Here is a 25,655-nt window from a genome sequence, read left to right as displayed (position 1 = left end):
CCAATAGGAGCTCTTCCTGCCGCAGAGTGACAGCCCCTGGCATCCAATGGTGGCAGGCTCAGAGGTCTGCTGCATTTCCAAACTAGGGTAAGACAGAGAGCGGGAAGGAGGGGGAGACCGTCGGGGGATGAGAAGATGGAAAATGAAGCAGGGGGAGCAAAGGAGGAAGGAGAGGAAGGAGTAGTACACGAAGGAAAGAGAGAGAGAGGCAGGGAAGGAGTGTGTGAGTTTAAGAAAGTGAAGAAAGAAGAGCTGGAAGGATATCAAGAGGGTGCATGTGAAGCAGGAAACTGAATGAAAGGGTAAAAGCCAAGAGATTTTACAGATTAAGATTTAGTAATAGGATGGCAGTCTGAATAAGAGAAGGGCAGAAAGGAGGAAGGGAAGGAGAGGGAGAGATAGAGACAGAGAGGGACAGAGAGAGCAAAAGAGAGACAGAGAGATGCAAGGGGACGGTATTCTGTGGCAAAGAACAGGGGAATTTTGAAGTGCCTGTTTGATTTGGAAGATCATAGATCTAAGGAGTTGAAAGACATTTTAGGATTAATCAATTCTACCTCCCACATAATGCGAAAAACGCTTCTCCAACAAAACGATGGTCCCCTAGCGTCTACTTGAATAGGTAATGAGCTCCCCCAAAAAGTTAATTTACGACTGTTTACTCATTCAATCTCAGTCTGACAATGTGCCCTCCACTATGCTCCACTGTGGTGGTGAAGCTATTAAAAAAATGAGAGAGAGAGAGAGAGAGAGAGAGAGAGAGAGACACACACACACACACACACACACACACACACATTATGACCTTGCACCTATTGTTGCCATTAAAATAGATTTCAATATGCAAGTCCTAACTCTTAGAGTCTAGATTTTTTCTTCCTGCAATTCAGGTAGGAACCCATTTGGTGGTATATGTTTGAGTACCAAAACTAGCAAGTGGATTCTGCCCAGATGTAGGGAGCAGATGTGAAAGATGAAGCCCGCAGTCCAATCTATATAGATTATTTTTCAGTAAGATGGAACTTTACTAAATAATCACTATGTTGTATAAATTTTAAGAAAAAAATATGATTAGAGCAAGATGAAAAGAAATAGAACACCTAGGTAAAAGTCAGGAACTTTCTGATAACTTCATCTGCTATTCCTAAATATCTAGCTTCCATTTCTACTTTAAAGAAATCCTTTAAATGCTCTTGCCTGTGATACTTCTAGGCATTGTAAAACCTTTTAGCCTACTTAAAGCTTCAGTCAGCCAAAGCCAAACACTTTCAGCGTTAGCCGTTACACCCTTTTGATAGTTTCTATCATGGCCTGTAATAACTGAGTCATTAATAGCTGAGCTTCTCTCAGCCAGCAACCACTGATCCCTTCTCAACAACCAGATTCAGATAAGACCTCAAATACCCTTTCTCTAGCGAGACCCTCTGTGTGTTTACATTTTCTCTGCCACTTCGGAAACAGAGAAGATGGAAAAGAAGATCACATCTTTTCCCCCATCTACCTGGGATCTTCTGACTCTCACTTTCCAATGGGAATCTGGTTGCCTAAGTTACTAAATTCTAAGTAGGCTAGCACCTACTTTATGCAGCCTACCCTCTGGCTTCCCCCACCTGTCTAAGGAACAGCTAATTAGCCTTGAAATGATTGTCTTTAGTGAAGCAGACCTCTCCAAAGTTCTTGAACAGTGATGCAAAGATTATACAGAGAATCCAAGATCCTGGATCAGAGGTTAGCAAGCTTTTTCTGTAACAGCCAGAGAGTAAATATTTTAGGCTTTGTAGGCCCTATAGTTAAACTACTTGAGCCTCCCATTATAGCTTGAAAGCAGTCATAGACGATATCTAAACAAAATAGGTGTGGCTATATTCTAATAAAACTTTATTGTGGACACTAACATGTGCATTTCATATCATTTTCATGTGCTGTGAAATATTCTTTTTCTTCTTTTACATTTTTAATGTAAAAACCATTCTTAGTTCACAGACTGTGCAAAAACAGGCAGCAGGCCAGATTTGGCTTACAGGCCATAAACTGCCAATCCCTGCCATAGATGATTAAATGCCCAAGTATGCTACAACAGTAAGTTGTATAACAGTAAATAGTATAGGTCTAAGAAGAAAGACATTGTCTAGGACTGAAAGAGTCGAAAGCTTCCTGGAGAAAATGGGATTTGGGCTGGATAAAGGAAGGCTAAAATTTAGACAAATGCTAGAAGGAAGGGGGGAAGGAGGAAAAGGTGTTGATCTGACATCTGGGTGATAACAAGAAAGAAATGGTGAAAGAAGACTGAGGTTTATGGTAGGGAAGTGGCAGGAGATGTGTGAGGGCCTTGAATGTCAGAATAAGGAATTTAAACCTTACCCTTGTACAAATGGCATTTTTAGATTATACTTGCAAGGAAAACATAGGACTGATTTGACAAGAGAAAGACCAAGAGCAGGGAGAAAACGATGGGGATGTCATAATTGTACAAAGTGCAACAGTCTGGGTGACTATAGTGACAGTAACGGAAGAAAAGGGACAACATCAAGAAACCTAAGGCATAAGGAATCAATAACAAGATTTAGGAGAGGATTCGAAGTGACTCTTGGAATCGGGACCAGAAAATTGGGAGTTATTCAATTATTCACTGGCTATTAAACACACATTATGGCCAGGACTTATGCTAGGTGTTGGGAAAAGAAGACCCACATGACATAGAGCCTACAGTCTAGAAGGGGAGAGATGGTCATGTGAACGCAAAGGTGCAACATCATTATGGGTGCTGTGGTGGAAGTCTGGGCAAGTGCAGTGAGAGTCCAGAAGAAAGAATAGAATGAGAATAACAATCTGAACAGGCATCATAAGGAGCTACTAAGAATAGCAAGATCCCATGCATGGAACCGGAGTTAATTTGTGAAGACATTCACATACTAGAATGAGGATAAATGAAATCAGGTATGTAAAGGCATTCTGTAAACTGTGATGCTAAAATGTGAGCTATTTTTACATTTTAACAGAGCCTTGTGTTATCTATATTAGGGAAGAACATAGAAGAAGAAAGGTGAGGAGGTTGAAATTGAGACTTAGAGAAAAACCCATAGTTTTCCATAACCAATAGCCTTAGGAAAAATGAGAAACCAACAGAGGAGAAAGAAAAAAGAGCTACTAGAAGCACAGGTTGAGAATCAGGAGCGCATAACATCATAGAGGCTATAGGGAGAAAAGACATTTCATTTTTTTTTTTTTTTTTTTTGCAGTACGCGGGCCTCTCACTGCTGTGGCCTCTCCCGTTGCGGAGCACAGGCTCCGGACGCGCAGGCTCAACGGCCATGGCTCACGGGCCCAGCCACTCCGCGGCATGTGGGATCTTCCCGGACCAGGGCATGAACCCGCGTCCCCTGCATCAGTAGGCGGACTCTTGTCAGGGAGTCAAAGCAATGGGGAGGTTGATTGGGAGAAACATAAGAGAAAGCCCATTGAATTCAACAGGTCACCGGAGATCTTTGGTGAATTTAAAGATCAAAACCAGATTACAGGATACAAAGGAAAGGAAGTAGCCTGAACCCTTCCTATTCAAAGAAGTGTTTGTGCCAAAACTTGGGAGGCCGAATAGGATAAAGCAGGCCGACTGGAAACTTGGCTCAGTGGACACCTGAGTGAGGTTGACCACATGTCAACTGCAAACACGGCAGGTAAGAACAGCAGGCAGCAATTGTTCAGAAGTCAGAAACGAGTCAGGAATCAGACTAAAAGACCAATGAGTATCCTGTCAGAAACTCAGAACAGCAAAAGATAATCAGCTATGAAAGACAGCAGCGAAGAGGGAAACAGGAAATGGACCCAGATGACATGGGATGTACCTTACTAAAAAATGCCTGGAAAAATAGATACCCATTAAGTATTTGTTTAATGAATGAATTCATTCTCAAATAATAACATGATGCCACATAGAATGAGCGTGAGTTTGGAATCAGACCTTAATTCATATCCCAGCCCATTTACTCACTCTGTAAACATTTATTATCTGCGCTTGGAGTACTCAAGACCCTAAGGATCCAAAGACAAAAGATGCAGCTCTTGACTTCAACTCACAGTTGATTGACAGTCAGAAAGTGACAGTTGCTCTGCAGTGTGATACGTGCTGTGACAAATGTGTGAGCAGACGTGTAGCTCTAACCCACAGGCTCCCAGAGGTGACCTGCTGTGCTCAGGCCCGAAGGGCCAAAAGGATCAAGGGAACCTGGTGGGGGGGGGGTGTGTGTGGTGGTTTGGAAATGGGGTGTGTGCAGCAGTTCCAATCAGGCTGAATAATAAGGGCAGATGTTCAGGGGTGGTGAGCATAGCTTGTTCAGGGAACTCTGAGCGCTTAAGCACAAAGTATGATGTGTTAGGTCAGGGGAGGGAAGTGGGATAGATGAAGGCAGAGTGATAAATAGGGACCAGATCACAAAGCACTTCGTGTGGCATGCCAAAGAGATTGGATTTTATCCCAAAGGTGATGAGAAGCAAATGAAGAATTTTAAGCAGGGGAGAGACATGATCAAATTTGCATTTTAGAAATAGCAACAGCATGGAGGATGGGTTGGAAATAGATGAAGCTGGTCTTAGGGAGAATAATTTAATTCCACTACTTGCAGTGATAAGTGGAAAATGATGAGGGCCTGAACTCAGCTAAGAGGTAGTGGGCATGTAGAGGCCAGGAGACAGGAATGACAGGGCATGGAATCTGATCTTTTTTAGGGAGGGAGAGAAAAGGGGCTAGGTGACTCTCCGGCTTCTGGCTTGACATCAGGGAGAGGGCAGCAGTGGAAAAGAAGGAAAGGAAGAGTGTAAGAGAATGAATATTTATTGAATTCTTTCCATGTTCCAAGCACTGTGTAAGGAAGTTTACATATATCACTTTATTTAATCTTCACAACAAACCCAGCTAGTGGGTGTCATTAAACCCTTTTTTCCAGATAAGAAAACCAAAGTTCAGAGAGTTTAACCTACCAGGCTACAACCAACACGGTTGTTTTTCAGAGCCCGGCCTAGGACAGGTATGTTGGAAGAGGGTAAGGACATCAGTTAACCCTGAAAGCCTGTTCATCATGAATGCCAGGGGCACCCTGCAGCACATCCCCCAGTCTCAGTCTGCTCAGTGGGAGAGACCATGAAGCCTGGGGAGCATTTCTGTACATAAGAAGAGCAAGGTCAGAGAGGTGTGTTCCTAAGACAGCCCCATCTCAAAGAACTGCAAGGTGGACTTCTCCAAGAACAGGAAGGCTCAGGGCCAGGGAATTCCCTGGAAGTCCAGCGTTTAGGTCTCTGCACTTTCACTGCCGAGGGCACAGGTTCAATCCCTGGTCAGGAAACAACAACAAAAAAAGAAGGCTCAGGGCAATCCCTGGGCCCCAGGTGAAGGGGCAGCCCTGGGCCAGAGCATCTCTCCTCTAGCCTGAACTTCTCCCTAATTCAGCACTGAGCTAGGAAAAGGAAGTCAGCCTCCCTTCCCCAGTCTGGGAATGGCCCAGCCTGATGATATCTGACTCCCATGGAGCTGGGTCTCAGTGACTTCAAATAATTAGGAAAGGAACCAAAAAAAAGTGATTCAGCTAGCAAGAGCCAGAGTCAAAATTTGAACTTAAGTCTGTATGACTCCAAGCCACATGCTCTTTCTATTGGCTTGGCCAAAAAGTTCATTCGGGTTTTTCCATAACATCTTACAGGAAAACCCAAACGAACTCTTTGGCCAACGCAATACTTCCTCATGTTGGGATAGTCACCAAGTTAGGTTGTGTAGGAGAAATTAGTTTGTGGGAGGTGACAGTGATTTCCATTTTGTTTTACTGAGGTACGATTGACATGTAACATTGCGTAAGTTTAAGGTGTACATCATAATGACTTAATATGTATATACTGTCAAATGATTCACCTCACAGCTACAATTTTTTTCCCTGTAATGAGAACTTTTAAGATCTGCTCTCTTAGCAACCTTCAAATATACAATATAGTATTGTTAACTATAGTCATCATGTTGTATACTACAACCTCAGAATTTATTTACATCATCACTAGGAGTTTGTGCCTTTCGACCAGCTTCACCTCTCCCCCCACCTCTGGCAACCACCAATCTGATTTAATCTGATCTTTATCTCTATGAGTTTGGGTTTGTTTTTTTTTCTTGGCCGCCCTGCGTGGTATGCGGGATCTTAGTTCCCCCAGGGTTCAAACCGGTGCCCCCTGCAGTGGAAGGGCGGAGTCTTAACCACTGGACCGCCAGGGAAGTCCCCGAGTTTGGCTTTTTTTTTTAGATTCCACATATAAGTGAGATCACACAGTATGTGTCTTTCTCTTATTCCCTTAGCGTAATTCCCTCAAGGTCCATCCATGTTGTCACAAATGGTAGCGTTTCCTTCTTTTTTATGGCTGAATTAAATATATATCATATATTAAATAGATATTATATATATATCATCTTCTTTATCCATTTATCTATTGATGGTCACTTAGGTTGTTTCCATGTCTTGGTTATTATAAAGAATTCTGCAAAGACCATGGAGATACAGATATCCCTTTGGGACAGTGATTTTCTTTCCTTCAGATAGGTACCCAGAAGCGGAATTACTGGATCATATGGTCGTTCTATTTTTAATTTTTTGAGGAACTTCCATACTCTTTTCCACAGTGACTGTACCAATTTACTTTCCCACCAACAGTGCACACAGTTTCCCTTTTCTTCACATCCTCACAAACAATTGTTATTTCTTTTCTTTTTTCGCGTGCGTGCGCGTGTGTGTGTGTTTATTGAGGTATAGTTGATGAACAGTATTACATAAGTTTCAGATGTACAACATAGTGACTCACAATTTTTATATTTCTCGTCTTTTTGATGATTGTCATTCTAACAGTTGTGAGGTGATATCTCGTTGTGGTTTTGATTTGCATTTCCATAAATATTAGTGATGTTGAGCACATTTTCATGTACCTGTTGGCCACCTGAATATCTCCTTTGGAAAAATGTCTACTCAGGTCCTTTGCCCATTTTAAAGTTGGATTATTTGGGTTTTTTGCTATTGAGTTGTATGAGTTCCTTATTTATTTTGGATATTAACCCCTTTACAGATGTGTGGATTGCAAATATTTTCTCCCATTCTGTAAGTGGCCTTTTCATTTTGTTGATCATTTCTTTTGCTATGCAGAAGTTTTTTAGTTTGATGCAGTACCACTTATTTTTTTATTGTGTTGCTTGTGCTTTAGGGATCATAAAGCTTCACTGTAGACATACTGAATTTGAGATGCCTGTGTGACATCCAGGTGAAGTCATCTAATAAACTATTGGGTATAGTAATCCTTGTACAAGTTACTTCAACTCTCTGGCCTCAGTTTTCTCATCTGTAAAGTGGTGATATTACTTATGTTTCAGGGTTAACACTGGTAAGGATTCTTACACACTACACTGCTCATAATAAGAACAAATTAATGAAGCAATTAATACCTATGATATATGATCTTTACCACACAATTTAGAGTTTGATTATATATTTCCTGGTAAGATCTAGGAGTTCCATTTACTTATGCAATCTCCATAATCAGACAGTAAATTCCTTGATAATAGGAACCCTCTCTTTTATCCCTTTCCATAGTGCCTCACCACAGAGTGGGTACTTAATACCTTATTGCTAGAGTAAATCTGCAACTGTGGAAAAGGATAGGGGCCCAAGTAGGGAGGGCCGTATACTCCTCCTGTAGTCTCTCTCCCATTTGGTGGTACCACCATCCACTCAATCACCCATGCTAGGAACCTGGAGTCATCTTTACCTCTTCCTCTTTCTCAACGTAGACATTCTAGTACTCACCAAGTTCCAATTATTTCACCTCCCAGGTATTTTTCAAAATCCTCTCCTCCACTATATCCTACCACTATCCTAGATCAGGCTTAATCCCTCACCTACTTTATGGCAAGAGTAGCTAACTGGTTTCTTTGCCTCCAGTCCTGCCCCCTCAAATCTATCTCCCAAACAGCCATGACCATGACCATGTCCATGTCCATGACCATGTCATTTCCCATCTTACCCTTTAAAACCTTCCTGATGGACTCAAGCTGCTTTCTCTGGCACACGAGGTCTCCCATGAACTGGCCCTGCCTACATCTCAGCCTCATACCCCATCTCTCTAGACTTTTCTCTTCCCACTCCAGCCTGAAATGTTATGCTCCAGCAAGAAAGACCTGTTCGTGGTTCTACCGTATTTACTTTTTTGTATCTGGCTAACTCCTTCTTATCCTTTAAAAATCAACTCAGCTGTCACTCCTCCAGGAAGACTTTCCTGCCTCCTCCTCAGCACCTCTTTGCCAAAGCAGGATTAGGTGCCCCTCTTCTGTAGTCTCAGAATGCTCTGTGCATAGCGTCATCACTGATAGGATTATATTTCTTTTCTTTCTTTTTTTTTGGCCGTGCCGCCCAGCATGCTGAATCTTAGTTCACCAACCAGGGATCGAACCTGCACCCCCTGCAGTGGAAGTGCTGAGTCTTAACCCCTGGACCACCAGGGCAGTTCCTGATTATATTTCTTTATAGCTATTTAAAGGTCTGTCTCTCCACTAGCACCTTTAAACTCCATGAGGGCAGGAAAGCATCTTATTCACCTTTTTTATCCTTAGTGTCTGATACATAGTAGGTTCTCAGTCAGTATTTGTTGATTGAATGAGTTAGTGTGAATTCTCACACAGTCTCACTCAAGCAAAGATACCAACAGATGCATATGCATAAATATGCTCACCGACTCCCAAGGACCAGGTGCAAGCACCTGTGTTCTCTGGAGCTCAGCTTACTTCAAATGCAGTAAATTATACATAGTTGGATGTTACACCTACTTGAGATGAAGGGGACCTAAGCAAGGCTCTTTTTAACCCAATCTCTCCTCTCTGTCTCTGTCTCTCTAAATGTATTTTTATGGCTCTAGCCTCCACTTGGGCTTTTAACTCACTGTTAGAGCATCATTAATTATAATTTAACCCTTAACTGAAGAAGCAGATGATATGCCAAAAAAAAAAAAAGAAAAAAATGCTGTATTCTAGTGGGAGAAGACTATATTAGTGCAGAAACAGCAAACACCCAGGGAGATGTACAGTGAGAAAGACCTTTCAAAGTGAAAGACTGAGATTTGGACCTTATGCCAGTGTGTGTGGGATCGGAGTTATCCAACATAGATGTATCCAACATGTTACCCATCCCCAAAACATCCAAATAGCTTTTGAAATTACTTCTTCTGCTCATAAACATTGGGAGAGAGAGTGCATGCGTATGTGTATACACACATACCCACTTTTTCTTTTAGAAATTCCCACCTTTTAAATTTTTTAAAATTTTTATTTTATGTTGGACTATAGTTGATTTACAATGTTGTGTTGGTTTCAGGTGTACAGCAAAGTGATTCAGTTATACATATACATATATCAATTCTTTTACAAATTCTTTTCCCATTTAGCTGATTACAGAATACCGAGCAGAGTTCCCTGTGCTATACAGTAGGTCCTTGTTGGTTATTTATTTCAAATATAGTAGAGTGTACCTGTCAATCCCAAACTCCCAATTTATCCTTCCCTCCCATCTTTCCCCTTTGGTAACCGTAAGTTTTCTGTCTGTGAGTCTGTTTCTATTTTGTAAATAAGTTCATTTGCGTCATTTTTTGGATTCCATGTGGAAGCGATATCATATTTGTCTTTCTCTGTCTGACTTACTTCACTCAGTATGATAATCTCCAGGTCCATCCATGTTGCTGCAAATGGCATTATTTCATTCTTTTTAATGGCTGAGTAATATTCCATTGTATATATGTACCACATCTTTATCCATTCATCTGTCGATGGACATTTAGGTTGCTTCCATGCCTTGGCTATTGTAAACAGTGCTGCAATAAATAATGGGGTGCATGTATCATTCCAAACTATGGTTTTCTCCAGATATATGCCCAGGAGTTGGATTGCTAGATCATACCGTAGCTCTAGTTTTAGTTTTTTAAAGGAACCTCCATACTGTTCTCCATAGTGGCTGCACAAATTTACATTCCAACCAACAGTGTAGGAGGGTTCCCTTTTCTCCACACCCTCTCCATCATTTATTGTTTGTAGACTTTTTGATGATGGCCATTCTGACTGGTGTGAGGTGATATCTCATGACAGTTTTGATTTGCATTCCTCTAATAATTAGCAATGTTGAGCATATTTTCAACTGCCTCTTGGCCATCTGGACACATACACACTCTTTACACTTGCAAAAATATTCTTCAGTGTCTATTGAGCACTAGACAACCCCAGTGAAGGCTCCTACTTCTGATTCTTAAACTTATTAATTAGATGTCCTTCATCTTGGCTCTATACAAACCAGGTACATAATTTGCAGGGCCCACTGAAAAATGAAAATGCAAAGCTCCTTGTTCAAACATCATTAAGAATTTCAAGACAGGACCTCCCTGATGGCACAGTAGTTAAGAATCCACCTGCCAATGCAGGGAACACGGGTTCGAGCCCTGGTCCGGGAAGATCCCACATGCCACGGAGAAACTAAGCCCGTGTGCCACAACTACTGAGCCCGAGTACCACAACTACTGAAGCCCGAGCGCGTAGAGCCCATGCTCCGCAACAAGAGAAGCCACCGCAATGAGAAGCCCACGCACCATGACTAGAGAAAGCCCGTGCACAGCAACGAAGACCCAACACAGCCAAAAATAGATAAATAAATTTATTTAAAAAAAAAAGAATTTCAAGACAGTGGCAATATCAGAGCATTAAACCAAGCCCAAGATTCCTCTGAGCACAGAGCCTGTGTGACTGCACAAGGCACACTCCCATGATGCCAGCTCTGGTGCAAGAGGCCCCAGATCAATCCCATATATCTAATGTTTTAGAGGCTATTCTGATTTAATTCTCAGCCCTCCCTTCTCGGGAAGTGGGACCTCTTCTAGCTCTTTACATAAGCCCTTAATTAGCCCCCAGTCTCTTTTGAAGAACTTTCCTTTTGGGAGCTTTGTACAATTGTAATGCCTATTCTGTTTTTCTGTTTTTTTGTGGTTTTTTTTTGCGGTAAGTGGGCCTCTCGCTGTTGTGGCCTCTCCTGTTGCAGAGCACAGGCTCCGGACGCGCAGGCTTAGCGGCCATGGCTCACGGGCCCAGCCACTCCACGGCATGTGGAATCTTCCCGGACCGGGGCACAAACCCGTGTCCCCTGCATCGGCAGGCGGACTCTCAACCACTGTGCCACCAGGGAAGCCCATGCCTATTCTTTTACTGTTGACATACGTCATGTGAAAAAGCTTGTTCTCTCCCTCTCTCCTCAGCAATAGGGAACATCTACATGGATCTGATAAGGAGCAGTTTCTATCCTTGTTTTCCAGATACTGAGGGCCGTAATCCCTAACTCTAAACACTAGCAGCTCTTGAGCTCAAGGGGAAAGCAGGGTCAGAGTGGGAAGAGAAGCAGGTAGGAAAACTTTCGGGGTCCAGAGACTAAAAGCAATTAAGTGCAGATAATGCAGGGGGTCAGGCCGAGGGCAGGTTTGGGAAGAGGCTCTGCAGAAGGGGAAGAAGGTCAAGGGTGGTCCAGAGCCGACTGATAACCCCTCTGACATTCAGGGGCCTGTGACAGCCACTGCAACACCTGAAGCCATGGTCCGTGAGGAGGATGAGCAGAGGAATTGTGTGCGTGCAGGAACTGAGCCACAGGCCATCCCTTCCAGGCCCTGACTTCTGAGGACTGCAAGGGTTTCTTCAGGTGAGAACCTCCTCCCCAGCGGAAACGCCCTCCCAAACTGCCTGCCAGGCAGCCTTTAAGCCCTGGCACATGCCCAAGCTTGTCCAGTTACATCACTCCTGCATCTTGAAGCCTGACTACCCTGTGGCTAGCACGCTGCAAACTGCCAACCTCAACACTTGTATAAACATGAGGCAAAATAACAGAGGGAAGGCTGAGTGCTTGTCCTATGGACACAACCCCTTGGTCAAGGGTACTCACTACCTGCAAAGCACCAAACTAGTACAGCACCAACTAGGCTCTCCTGACTGATTCTGTGCCCCCCTGGAAATGCTTGAGATGCGTTGTATCCTCTCTACCCCTAGGGACCTCTGGGCACAGCTCAGAGTAGCCCATGTCACCACAGATTTTTTTTTTTTTTTTTTTTTGGGCCACTTGCCTTGCGGGATCTTAGTTCCCCAACCAGGGATTGAACCCCAGGCCCTCGGCGGTGCAAGCGCATAGTCCTAACTGAAACGGTGCACGTCAGATTGGGACTCGAACCCAGCCTAGACCCAGATCGGGACTTGAACCCTCTCGGCCAGGACTCGAACCCGGCCAAAACCTACGGTCTTCCAACTGAGATCACATACCTGGTTTCAGGACTTAATGACGCTCAGGTTCTTGATGTCTCATCACAGAAAGAATTCAGTGAGAGACAAAGCGATAGGTAAGAAATGGATTTATTTAGAGAGAAACGCACTCCCCACACAGAGTGTGGGCCACCTCAGAAGGTGAGAAAAGGCACCAGGGTCTGGGGTTGTCAGTTTTTATAGCGGTGGGTATTTTCATATGCTAATGAGTGGGAGGAGTATTCCAGCTATTTCAGGAAGGGGCGGGGATTTCCAGGAATTGGGCCACCGCCCACTTTTTGATCCCAGGTGGGCCTGGGAACTGTCATGGCCCTGTGGGTGTGTCATTTAGCTTGCTGATGTGTTACAGTGAGCGTATACTGAGGCTCAAGGTCTAGTGGAACTCGACTTGTCTGCCATCTTGGACCCATTTGGTTCTAGTCAGTTTATGTCATGTCCTTGGGCTACGTCATTCTTTCAAAGGTTGTGCCCTGCCCCCTTCCCTCCTGTTTCATAACCACTGGACTGCCAGGAAATTCTCACCATAGTTTTTTTTTTTTTTTTTTTTTGCGGTACGCGGGCCTCTCACTGTTGTGGCCTCTCCCGTTGCGGAGCACAGGCTCCAGACGCGCAGGCTCAGCGGCCATGGCTCACGGGCCCAGCCGCTCCGCGGCATGTGGGACCCGGACTGGGGCACGAACCCGTGTCCCCTGCATCGGCAGGCGGACTCTCAACCACTGCGCCACCAGGGAAGCCCCATAGTTTCTTTTTGACCATTTCATTTCAGCCCCTCACATACCTACCTGCTCGCTGCCATCCCCAACCCTCACAATGTCTCTGTCCTCTCAGGCGAACAGTCAGCAAAAGCACCGGTCTCACGTGCCCCTTTGCTGGAAGCTGGAAGGTCAACAAGGCCCAGCCTGCAGGTTGCAGAAGTGCCTAGATGCTGGCATGAAGAAGGACAGTGAGTTGGCCCCTTTCCATCCCGAGAATCCACTACGTCCCTCCACTGACTACGCTTTGCCCTTGTTCCCACAGCGTATTCTCCACAGGGCAGGCAGAGTAAGCTTTGTGAAACAAGTCAGACGATGTCACTATTCTGCTCAAAACCTCCAAGGGCTCCTCCTCTCTCTTATGGTCCATGATCTCATGGGCCAGCTCCTCCATACCACCTCTCAGATTTCACTTCCTACTCTTCCCCTTGCTCAACCCATCCCAGCCACACTGACGTCAATGCCATTCTCAAACACACCAAGCACACTCTTCTCAAGACTGTTGTAACTTATACTTGCACTCGCCATTGCCTCTACCTGGAATGCTCTTCCCCTAGATATTTATATGGCTTGATTTTACTCTTCCATCTCTCAAATAGAGTGCCTGTCACTTAGTAGGTACTTGATAATTGTTGAATTATTTAATGTTTTTTTCTCTGTGCCAGGTAATAAGGCTCTGCCCCCAAAAGATAATGTATCTCATACTCAACTTAAAGTAACAGAAATCAACTTGTCCAAGTCCACTCGGCTGAAAAGTTGTAGAGTCAGTATTCACCAGACCCTTGCTTTCTCCATGACGTCACACTGCTTTTCAATATGGAGCAGTGGAAAGGAAACTGTAGAAGTCAAAAAATCTTGAATTCAGTCTACATCACGTTAAGTATTTTGTGACCTTGGACCTGTCACTGGAATGTCAGTCTGTTTCTGAAAAATATGGATAATAACACCTGCCCTCTCCACCCACAGGATTGTTTCATTCAGTGAGACTTAACCTCAGAAGCTTTGACATTACAAAGCTATGCAAACATAGGGTGATGTTTTTGGTATCACAAGCCCTCCCTCTTCAGTGCTCCCCCAGAAGTCAAACATCTCCTTATACTATTCCCACTTTATTGTCCATCCTTTTTTTCCTTCCCACAGTGCATTGTTTTCTGCTGCAGTGCCTCACAGGGCGGGGAAAGTGTACAGGAATCCCCTACCACCTGGAGCCCCTGGGACTTCAGCCAAGCCCAAGGAGGCCTCAAGAACTCTCCTCCCTCCCCGCGTCCTTCATTACGCAGTGTCCGAGGGCCCCAGACCAGGGGCTGACAGAGGAAGGTGCTCTCTGCTAGTCTCAATAGTTTTGTCACATCCCTTCCCCAGGCACAATGATCGCATCGGCAGAAGCCCGGGCGTTGCGGTAAGCAAGACAGGCCCAGCGGCGGGCACAGCAAGCATCGATGCAGCTGAGGAGAAAGAGCTAGTCCAGACACTGCTGGGGGCCCAAACTCGCCACGTGGGCGCCATGTTTGACCAGTTTGTGCAGTTCAGGGAGAGCATTTCCAGGATTCAAGCTGAAATATGACCAAAAGAGTGCCCAAGGAGGCTGGCCTGAGGGAGGGGGCCGTGTGCCACGCACCAATAGAGGACAGGACTTCTCCAGAACCCCAGCCGAGGCAGACTCCTTAGCCCGGAACCCTTCCAAGATAAAGCTGGAGAGGCCTAAAAGAGATCCCTGGGACCGGGGCCTCTCACCCAGGCTCTGACCTCTGCAGCCTCCAGCTCATCTGTTCCTCCATCACCAGCGCTGTCCACCCAGTTCCCTGCACTGCCTCTGCTCACACATTTCGCAGACATCAACACTTTCATGGTACAGCAAATCATCAGGCTCACCAAGGACCTGCCCCTTTCGGTATGTGACCTCCCCTTACCTTTCAGGAAGAAAACACTCCAGTAAATTATAATCCCACCCTCACCACCACCCCCGCCCCCAAAAAAGGTCACTAACCAAACTAACCCATCCCTCAGCCTTTTCAAGTAGCAGGTCTTGAATTCCCAGCTTTTAAGTGTCTCAATCAGAACTGGGAGTTCCTCTCCCTCTCTGAAGTTCAGGCTAGAGTCTAAAGAGCAGGTTTCCTGCTCTGGCCCATGGAGGACCAGATCTCCCTTCTCAAGGAAGCAGTTGTAGAAATGTCACATTGCACTCAATGCCACTTTCTGTCTCCAAACACAAAACTTCCTCTGCGGGCTTCTTTGCTACACAATAGAAGATGGAGTGCATGGTGAGATGGTGCTAGAACAGTAGAGGACATGCATCCCTTCGGTATGGTATGTGGCGAGGTGACCTGAAGGCTCCTACGCCTGGTGGTGCAGTGGTTAGGAATCCGCCTGCCAATGCAGGGGACACGGGTTCGAGCCCTGGTCCGGGAACATCCCACATGCCGCGGAGCAACTCAGCCCGTGCGCCACAACTACTGAGCCTGTGCTCTAGAGCCCGAGAGCCACAACTACGAAGCCCGTGTGACACAACTACTGAAGCCCGTGTCCCCGGAACCCACCGTGGGGTTCCAGGAAGAGTTTTTGGAGTTCTCTTCGGCTTCCATAGGACACTGTGCCAACTGCAGCTCCAGGAGCCTGGAGTATGTGTTCGTGGCTGCCATGGCCCTCTTCTCTCCCGGGAAGCATCCCTCAAAGCCCAGAAGCTTTTGTTCCACCACCTTTGCCCAAACTCCCAGCTCCTTGAATCCATCCATCCAGGCCTTTTAGTCTTCAAACTTGTGGAATGGGTCTATCCCAGTCTTGGCTCCCCGGGGCACCATGCAGGCCACCCGCAACCTCCCACCTTGTCCTTCCCCACTCCCTATCTTACAGACCGGCCTGGGATAACCCAGAGAGAGGGGACTGATCAGTTGCAAGAGGAGATAGCGCTGACTCTGCAGAGCTATATCAAAGGCCAGCAGCAAAATCCCCGGGACCGGTACAGTGGGACTGGACACGTGGAGGCTGCGCCAGGGTGGGAAGGAGTTAGGGAGACACTGAACTCAGGATGAGTGCTTTTACTGTCCTTTCCTTTGGGAAACCAGGGCCCCTGGGGGTCTAGTCCTTCCCTCCCATCTCATAGAGTTCCGGCATTCAAATTGCTCCTACTGCTGTTTCATCTCACTTTTCCCAGATTTTTTTATTCAGGAGAGATGCAAAGTAGTAGCTCACAGGCTCGGTATAATAGCATTCCTGAGATTGATGACATCCATCACCTCACCAATCCAACTCCTCCAGCCTAAAACAGACTTTCAAGAATCTTGTTCACTCTCTTTCCTTGGCCCTTCCCCTCCTTCTCCATTGGTCCAATTCCTTTTTCATTCCCCTTGAAGTTATGGTCATTCAGTTTCATGGCCAACGCCAGCCCCTGGTTCAACAGTCCATGATCTAACCAGGCTCTGAAGTGCACTCCACTTCTGTCTTGCTTATTCCTCAATGTGCCAGTTTGGCCAGAAGAGGGTTGCTTTATACCATAGAACACACCCACCTTCTAGAACCTGCTCTAGAAGGCCAGATCCTCGGATTCCACACAGCTGAATATCTGGCAAAGTCTGGGGCTTCCTTCACACTCGGCCCTCTGAGCTCTGGGTTCAAGAAAAACGGCATGGTGAGAGAAGTCAGTGTCAGATAGAGGCCCCACTGGGGACCTTTGGAGCTTCTGATACATTTGTCACATCAGAGCGTATTTTCCCTAATGTTCAGACCTAGCTTCACAGAGAGGCAGTTTAGGGGGTCAGGGCCTCAGGACAAGACTCTCAGCTGCCTCTCTCTCTTCTCCTTCCCTGGTGACCCCAAAGGTTTCTATATGCGAAGCTGCTGGGCCGGTTGGCTGATCTCCGAAGCATTAACAATGCATGTTGGTACCAAATCGACAACATCCAGGGGACTGTCCACCATGGTGCCACTGCTCCAGGAGACCTGCAGCTGAGGCCCAGTCCGCCTCCTTCCCCAGACCACCTGGACACGCCGGACTGGAAAGGGGAAAATGCTCGGACCAGAGGCTGGAGCCAGTAAACAGGGAGCCCACTGGTTACAGTGAAAGATCAAACCAATGTCTGCCTCTTCATGCAGTAATGGGGAGAATGAGGGGTGGCCACGGGTACAAAGTTGTTCTCTGGAAGCACAGAAGATGGGGAAGGAGGAAGCCTCAGGGCTAAGAGGTAAAGAAGCTCCGTCTGGGAATAGGTGGACCCCACTTTCTGGGGTCAAAGATTTAGCCCTTCAGCCCTTCTTTCCCAGCCTTGGGAAACTCTGGGATGGAAAACAGGATGGGAGCTAATGCCATGCAGATTTTTCTGCTCTGAAGAGGAAGAGGCTAGGAGCTATAATCCATAAGGAAATGAAGGAGGTGGGAGTGAGGGGAGAAAATGCAGCCAGACAGACCCGTTAATTCTTCTCCCTTAGTCCAGAGCCATAAGAGTATGGGAAGATGAAACTGGGGCTGATGGCAGAGATGGGAGCCTCAAACCACTGCGTCAGCAGCTGCCTCTGTGGCAGCTCCAGTTCTGAGGAAGGCATGTATTGTCCCCACTCTGCTCCTGGGACCTAGAGGTCACCCAGCAAGGTGGGCTCTTGAGAGGGGCCTAGTTCCTGGCCCCAGGGCACCTGACTGAGAGGTTCCAGCTGTTATGGGGGCTGGCTCTGGGACAACCTCAGCCCACAGTGACGCTGAAGCCACAGTGGAATCTGTTGCGCCAGTGATTAAGGAAGGCTCCGAGGGCGAGGGTGACGGGCAGCGGGGGCATCTTCTTCTCCAGCACAGCACCCACACACCAGTTACTATCCACCAAGCCTGTTGGGGAAGAGAATATACACTAGGTTATCTAACAGGGCTCGGAGAAAGGGGCCAGCAGAGGAAGGCGGAGCTTCCCTCCCGCTGTCCCCCACCCCGATCCCTCAGCACCTCCGAATGTCATCTGAATAACCCTCACCTCTAAATACCATGTTGGCCTGGGGCAGAGTCAGGTGGTAACCAAAGGAGAAAGTTGTGTCTTGTAGCCTCGTATTTGCCTCAAACTCCACTCCAACCTGAACCTGAGAACCATGGGCAAGGATGGGAGAGGGATCTGTCTCAGTGACGACTAGAGGAGTCCTGACAGGGGATCAGCAGAATGGAGGGGCGCATGAAACGTATATGTAGCGAGGGTAGGAAGAATAGTGGGTCAGCAGGGCCTGTGGAGGTTGGGAGGGACTCGTTGCGGCAGGGGATGGGATCAGTAGACTCACCTGTTCATTTGCCTTGTGGTAATAACTTGCATGGGCCCCACCTGATCCCACATTCAAGGTAGCTACCCAGTGTACAGCTGTCAAAACCAAAGTACAACAAACACACACACACACACACACACACACACAAAAATAAAAAAACAAAGTACAAGTGAAAAGGAGCGTTACTGTAATAGAACACAGGCCAGGACCCCAGCCAAGTCCAGAATTTCCCTCCCTGTCACTATTCCTCCTCACCCCATACCCGAGTACTTCCCAGCCAGTGTCAAAATGGCCCCCTCTTCGCCTGGCCGCCGGTGATAAACTAGCTCTCCTCCCAACACCAGCCGATGAGTGAGGCTCTGCAGGAAGTGAGCAACCATGATCACTGTGGGGTGGGGAGACATGGAGTCACTCACAGAGACAGGCCCTCTACCTCACCCCCAGCAGCCCCCCACCCCAGCCTGCCCCAGAAAGTTTCTTTTCTAATCCCTGAACTGTACAGACCATGAAGAGGCACAGCCAGCATTAGCAAGTGGGCAGCCAAGACAAAAAGAACCTTGTACCAATTCCTCACCCGATTCCCCAATCAGGTCAGGATTTCCTAGGGTCAGAGTGGCTGTGTAGTCATCTCCCCGATACTCGCCATCAAACTGCCACGTCAGGAACTTGGCCTGCTGCGTCTGGGTAGGGAGAGGGAGAAGTAAAATCTCCCTCCCTCTTTATGATCACTGTTGCCTCTGCTCCTCTCCCTGAGCCCCCAGAGCAGGACACTCATGGGGCAGAAAGAGGAAATGCTTCAGTAGATGAAGGCAGGAACCATGGGTCACCTGGAAGACAGCCTTGGCTCGGAGCCGCTCTGCCAAGAGGAGCAGGACCTGGGCGTTGAGGCTGCCACTGCTGTCCATGTCCCCGACCACAGTGGGGAACACCTGTTGAAGAGTGTCCAGAGTAAGACTGAGCTGGGTGGCACCACTCACTCTAATCCAAATGTAGGATTTCTTTAACGGTACCCGGCGCCCCCTAGTGGAGCCACAAGGACAAACTCCCAGCTCATCACAAATGCTTCCCCACCCTCTCCCAAGAAACACAGAGGAGGTGCCCTGCCCATTCTTCCTCATAACACACACATTTCCTCCTCCTCTACACCTGGGTCCTAGCCGGGCTTTTAGGGAGATAACCCAGGTGTGTGGAGCCCTCACCTCAGTTGGGCTAAGTTGCCAGTCCCCTGCATAGGCCGCATGGAGGTGATAGCCCGGCAAGCCCAGAGCACTCATGTGCACAGTGTGAGCCACCTAAGGAAAGAGAGGTTGATGGAGGAGAGAGCATCTCTGCTCTATTTCAATCCCCCATCCCACCCTTCATCCTGTCCCCATCCAGCAGGTCTTTTAAGAAACCCAAACATTACAACATATACAGAGGGTCACCAGATTAAAAGCAACAAGTCCCACAGGCAAAGGAAGTAAAGAGAGCCCCCATATTCTCTCTCTTTTGTCCCATATAGCCTGGCTAAGGCTGGAGCACAAAGGAAAGGAGAAGAGGATCCAGAGACAGGCAGGGAGGAATTGAAAGGAGGGGCCAGAAAAGTGGGAGCACCTGGAAATGGCTGCTCAGAACCTTGTTGACAACGAGCTTCACTCCCTCCATCTGTGCTGGGAATACATCTGAAGTGGGTGGAGGGGAGGGGAAGGGAAGGAATAAGCACAGGCAAGGAACCCCTACCCCATGAAGTAGTCTCCCCTTTCAATCCCATAGAAACTGCTTTGGAGGAATTGACCTCCTTTCAAGTCCTGTAACAGGAAGTGCTCCGCTGCACTGAGCACCTGATCCTCCCTGAGGCTGCCCGCCCCAGCTGTGATCTCCCCTTTTCTGCTCCCATCACTGGACACCCGCCATTCAAGACCCTCCCCTTCTCTGCCCCTTCAACTTGAGACACCTAGATGCCAAGTTCTCACCTTTGCATAGCCGGTGCAGCTCATCGAAGCTCCCAGGGTTGGGGAGAGGTTCCTCTCGACGGGGGCTCCGGCGGGGCAAAGCCCCCATCGGTGCCAGGCCCAATGTGTTCCCCATTTCAGTCCAGAGGTCGGGGAGGGGCCGGGGTTCGCCTGGGAAAGGACGCTATTGCTCCCTCTACCCCGCACGGGCCCCACCCCCCATTATCCGGCTCCCCAGTCCCAGAAACTTCCACATGGTCCGACGCTAGACCTGGAACAGGAAAAGTGGGGGGAGAGGGCACCGGTGGGGAGCTTGAACCCCAGGCACACTCCCACCCCATCTTTAATCCCTCACCCCCACCTGTCACCCCTGTACCCTCCCCCACTCTCTAATCCTAGCCTCCACCACAGACCTCACCCAGCTTCCTAGCCTTTCTGCTCTTCATTCCTATGCCTCAAGGTGAGGTTTGCAATGGAGCAATAACCCTTACCGTCTCATACCATCATGCTGCCCCTTTCCCCCAGGCACACCCCGGTCATCTTGATGGGGGCAGCCATCTTGAATGATGGCAGAACTGCGGCTTCACGTTGCATTCCCAGCGTAGTCATGAACACCATCTTGGAACCGGGCGAAAAAAAAAGGTTTCAGAGACCCAACCCTCCCTTGATTGGGCTCCGCCCAATCGATTAAAAAAAAAAAAAAAAAAAAAAGGCTGCCTGGCCGCTGAGCATGGGCCAGTGGGAGAGGAGGACGCAAAGGAGTGGCAGACCTCTCATCATGAGAGCTCCAACCCGGCACTGCAGAGACAGACGGGACTTGCTGGTAGCTGCTTAGACTTACTCAAGTAGATGGCCTTAGATCGCCCTGCCTTTCCAAGGTCGGGAAAAACCTTTGAGCGTGCAAGACACTAGAGGGAGCATCTTGGAGCTTGAGCCACTGAAGTTCCCTCCACCATATAGCCTGGAGACGCGTTTTGTGAAGGGTGGCGGAGGGAACGACTGTGAAAACTTCTTTCGAACACCGCTTCGGAACACCCCTAGGCGCCCCCCACCCTCCCAGGCCCTGGGGACTCCCCCTCACAGTCCTGAACAGTACACAGTACACCTCCAAATGAGTTCGACGCACAGGTACAGCTCTCCGTAGGCAAATAGACCTACACTTCCCTCCTGGAGGTCTGCACCTCTCAAAGTTGGCGCTCTTGTCCTCTTGGTAGAATGGGAATGGGTGTGAGAATTTGGGGTAGAGGAACAGGGGCTGCAGCCTTAATTCTAGCAGAACTATTCCCTGAAACAATTGACCCCTGAAGTTAATCCTTCCTTCCCTGGTTCCTTAGGCAGAGTTGGCAAATAAAATCGAGGAATATGGACTCCTGCCCTCAATGCGCTCCACTCCAAAGCTACAGACAAGTCAATGGAGTGCCCTTCAAGAACCAAGTGCTCCACAGGGGAATAGCTGAAGATAGAATAAGATATCTTAGGCTCTCCCCACTAGCTCTCACATCACCACTCCCATCTCCCAGGAATGCTCTCCGTATACTTTGAGGGCAAAAGGATGAAAGATACAGATACTTCTGATATCTATTTAGCTGGTTTCACCCAGATACCTTGGGCCTGGGGAATGCACCTCTGCCTTCCCTCACAGTCAGGGCTGGGACAAGGGTCAGGGCCTTGGTCAGAGGGCTGCTTTGGCTCCTGCTGACTCATATTGGCTGACCACTGCCTGGAACCGGTAAGGTGATCAAACGCCCAGAGACCTTCATCCTTGATAGAAGCCTCCCATTCACCTCTTTTCCCGCCAGAGCGCTCCAATTCAGGGGGAGGGCACCGGCTGCTTTCTGAATTTGTTTTATTGGGGGTGGGCTGTGCTCACTGATCGGCTCCAGTGTTTTCTCTCCCATCTCATTCGTTACACATTAACTCAAAAAGGTACAGAGTCAATCACACCTGGCCTCTGGCCCTAACCTTTATTGTCCTAACCTGCATTCCCCTCACCCCGTCTCTGATTTTATGTCCTTTCTTCTGTTCCCTGGTACCTCGCTGCCAAGTTGCAGTGATGGGGGATAGGGTTGGGAGATGAAATATCCCCATAATGGGACAAAGATACCAGGGGCTGAGGGCTTGATATGTCAGAGCTTTCCAGAGAAAAAAAACCTAGGAATCCTGCTTCCTGAAGCATTCAAATCCAAGGACTACTGGGCCCAGGCCCCAAAGGAATGGATCCTGAATAAGCCTAAAGTATACCCCTTGGCATCCATTAAGGCCTGCACCCCCTGCCTCCTACCCCGTCACCATGAGTCCCCCACGTGCTGTCCTCTCCTTCCCCCATTTCTCTAACTTGTTTACTCCAGTATAGCTCCTGCCCCCCTGGACTCCTCCAAAGTACTTGTCACCTGACAGGGGGGTGGGGAAGCATACAGATATATAGCCCCTGCCTCCCTAGCCAGGCCAGGCACAGACGGCAAGGACAGCAACGCTGACTAGGTAAAGTAAGGGAGTAAGAGGTGTGGGCAGCATCCAAAGATTTAACTGTAGAAAGGGAGGGAACCAGGTTGGCGTGGACATGTAGGTAGGGGTCTCTGGGGAGGGGCTGAAGCCCATTCGCTTCAGTGACCTTCCCTGCCCTCACCTGTTCGCAGGCCAATTTCCCTTCCATTAACACCATGAAGCTGCTTCCAATGACTGTGTTGCTCCTTACCATCTGTAGCCTTGAAGGTGGGTGTGTTATGAAGAGGGGTCCCAAGGAGGAAAAGGTGCTTGGGTCCTAGCTGCCCATCTGTCTGTTCTCCTAGGCCCAGGTCTGGCAACCAGAGAGCTTAAAAGAAAAATCATTCCCTCTCTAAAGTCCAGAAAAGTGCATCCAAAGACCTGGAGCTGGATACCGGTTTGGGGAGAGAGCTGAGAGCTGAGGCTGAATACTGGCAGAGATGTGGGACTCATTGTTGGGGACTCAGCTGAGGATGTGTGTGTGTGTGTGCAGGGGCTTTGGTTCGGAGACAGGCAGAGCTGCCGAATCTGCAGAGCCTGTTCTATCAGTACTTCCAGACTGCGACTGACTATGGCAAAGACCTGCTGGAGAAGGCCAAGGGCTCAGAGCTTCCAAACCAGGCCAAGTAAGTCTCAACAAAGGGGGTTCATGGACCAGGGGGCTATGGAGAGAAAGAGGGGAAGCTGGGAGGTCCTACAGAAGACTGAGCTAAGGGGTGGGGGTTAGGGAGGATGAGGTTTAAATTGTAGAGAAAATTCCTTCATCACCCCACAGATCCCATGGACCTCTTGGACAGACAGGGGTAGCGGGAACTGGGCTTTGAATTTCTATCTGTATGGTCTGTTCTATCTCTATCTCTGCCCAGCGGAGGGCTTGCCTCTCCTCCTAGGAGCTTTGCCATGCCAGGATAGACCAGGCACTAGGGTTTGGGGACTTGGGTCTCATCTCCCACTACCAAGAAGGCCCCTACCAGTCCCTCATCCTGACTTCTAATCCCTCACATATCCAGGGCCTACTTTGAGAAGGCACAGGAGCAGCTGATGCCCCTCGTCAAGAAGGCTGGAACTGATCTGATTAACTTCTTGGACAGTACTTTGGACCTCAAAACACCGCCTGTTGCCAAGTGCGTTGCCTAGACTGTTGTCTTCCATCCCCAGCTGGCCCCTGGAACACCCACTGGTCAGGCCTAGAGCTCCTCTTCCTACCTACTCCTTGTTTTCTACGATAAATATTGAAGGAATCAAGTTGTGAGCCTGGTATGTTTTGGGGACTGGGAAAAGTAGGGGTAGTGGAGGAAGAGGAGGAGGGAGAACAAAGAGAAATCTGCTTCTTACAGGAGAGGGGTTTTGGTGTGAAGGGGTGGAGAAAGGGTTGAAGAGACCAGTGATGGAAATGACAGAGTAGGGGTGCCTGTGACTCTTCTCCAAACCCCAGGGATTTTTCTACAGGCCTGGGAATGGCCCTGCAGGAGAAACTAAAGAGACTTTGCCGTGGACATGGTACCTTGAAAGGCATGAAAAGATTCATGAACTGAATCCCTAGACTCCTGAAGGTCACGGGAAATGAGAGCACCCTTCAGAATTTCCTCTGTCATACTATGAAGAGGAGAAATCTTCCCCAAAATGAAAGGTGTCACCCAAGGCCCCTCCCTTCCCTTCTGAGCCAGGGGAACACTGTGCTTCCCCCCATCCTGGAATAAAAGACTCCTCTCCCTGAAGGCGCTCTAATCCTTCCATTTGAAACCTCTCACCTAGACCCCCTGTCTGGGAACACCCATTCCAAGCCTGTCCCCCACTATTACCTGGGTGCTATTCATGGAACTGGCCCAAGTTGTGGTAGCCGTCTTAGAGCCTGGAGCTAGTAGACGTGGTAGCCAGTTAAAGGCCTAACAGGTCTCCAACTTGATGGACATGTGGGACTTGAGAAATTTTGGTAGCTGTGATACCTGGATTAAATCAAAATGGAATGGAGGTCAGGCTGGACTGATGCAGGAGACTCACAATCCCAAAATGGGAAAATGGGCATTTTCCAATAAAAGTTTACTTCCACTTTATATTTAAAATAGTTACTTCTCTACCCTGACTCATTCATCATATCTCATCTGAAATCACCTTTTCCCCAGACACCAGAGATAGCTCCAATTTCTTCTGTATATATATATATATTTTTTTTAATTTTTATTTTATATTGGAGTTTTGTTGATTAACAGTGTTGTGTTTCAGGTGTACAGCAGAGCGATTCAGTTATACATATACATGTATCTGTTCTATTTCAAATTTTTTCCCATTTAGGTTATTACAGAGTATTGAACAGAGCTCCCTGTGCTATACAGTAGGTCCTTGTTGGTTATCTATTTTAACTATAGCAGTGTGTACATGTCAATCCCAAACTCCCAGTCTATCCCTCCCCCGCTCATCTGTATGCTGAGCAACCTCTTCAGTCTGGGCTTTAAGACCCTTACCACTCGTGACTAGTTTCTTCCCCTTTCTTTCTCAGTATCTATTTATTTTTTCCTCACGTGGCAAAACGTGCAGGGACACAGATCTGTCTGTCCCTTGCAAGACGACATTGGACAGGTTAATTAACTTCAAAGAGCCTGAATTTCCTCACAGTGTTAATGAGTGGATCAAATGGTACGACAGGATGGAAAACACATAGAAAAGTGTAAGTCACCATGCAGTACAAAGTATTGCCCAGCATAGGGGGTTGCTAGGGGTAAGCCTGGAGACTCTGGACCCATTTGGACAGGGCTGGGATGGGATTCAGATACTACCAGGGAATCCTGCCTCGAAACAGGACAGGCACTGAGAAGGGGGATTCCTTCACCACTCACCCATGCAGTTGGAGGACCTGGCCTCCCATCTGGACCTGACTTGTTCCCCTTTGCCTTACCCTCCTCCAACCCAGACCTGGCTCCC

The 25,655-nt window shown here is 47.8% G+C and overlaps 3 protein-coding genes across 3 annotated transcripts; 2 read left to right on the top strand and 1 right to left on the bottom strand.

Annotated features, from left to right (window-relative positions):
• Nucleotides 1–11,490: 11,490 nt before the first annotated feature.
• On the top strand, nucleotides 11,491–17,049 carry NR1I3 (nuclear receptor subfamily 1 group I member 3; the record flags this gene model as incomplete). Its single annotated transcript, XM_079899403.1, is given in 15 exon segments — nucleotides 11,491–11,499; nucleotides 11,594–11,672; nucleotides 11,675–11,732; nucleotides 13,172–13,233; nucleotides 13,236–13,286; nucleotides 14,458–14,495; nucleotides 14,499–14,538; nucleotides 14,541–14,626; nucleotides 14,850–14,877; nucleotides 14,880–14,990; nucleotides 15,206–15,263; nucleotides 15,265–15,356; nucleotides 15,946–16,051; nucleotides 16,911–16,995; nucleotides 16,997–17,049. Coding segments are annotated over 15 exon segments (948 nt in total). The 3' UTR covers nucleotides 17,042–17,049.
• Nucleotides 15,898–20,789, bottom strand: TOMM40L (translocase of outer mitochondrial membrane 40 like). Its single transcript, XM_079923008.1, has 10 exons — nucleotides 20,744–20,789; nucleotides 20,274–20,523; nucleotides 19,915–19,982; nucleotides 19,521–19,613; nucleotides 19,149–19,250; nucleotides 18,896–19,001; nucleotides 18,584–18,706; nucleotides 18,340–18,416; nucleotides 18,045–18,147; nucleotides 15,898–17,905 (listed from the first exon to the last, which is right to left on the bottom strand). The coding sequence occupies exons 2-10, from the start codon at nucleotides 20,386–20,388 to the stop codon at nucleotides 17,766–17,768; spliced, it is 927 nt and encodes a 308-aa protein (XP_079779134.1). The 5' UTR covers nucleotides 20,389–20,523; nucleotides 20,744–20,789; the 3' UTR covers nucleotides 15,898–17,765.
• A 2,123-nt stretch (nucleotides 20,790–22,912) lies between these two features.
• On the top strand, nucleotides 22,913–23,938 carry APOA2 (apolipoprotein A2; the record flags this gene model as incomplete). The annotated part of the gene is made up of 3 exons (XM_079899288.1): nucleotides 22,913–22,964; nucleotides 23,230–23,362; nucleotides 23,747–23,938. The coding sequence occupies 3 exons, from the start codon at nucleotides 22,913–22,915 to the stop codon at nucleotides 23,871–23,873; spliced, it is 312 nt and encodes a 103-aa protein (XP_079755414.1). The 3' UTR covers nucleotides 23,874–23,938.
• Between the last annotated feature and the right edge of the window lie 1,717 nt (nucleotides 23,939–25,655).

Source organism: Stenella coeruleoalba, assembly GCF_951394435.1.
Source record: "Stenella coeruleoalba genome assembly, chromosome: 1".
Taxonomy (NCBI): Eukaryota; Metazoa; Chordata; class Mammalia; order Artiodactyla; family Delphinidae; genus Stenella; species Stenella coeruleoalba.
The sequence above is the reverse complement of the archived record's forward strand: the minus strand, read 5'-3'. Positions and strand labels throughout refer to the sequence as shown.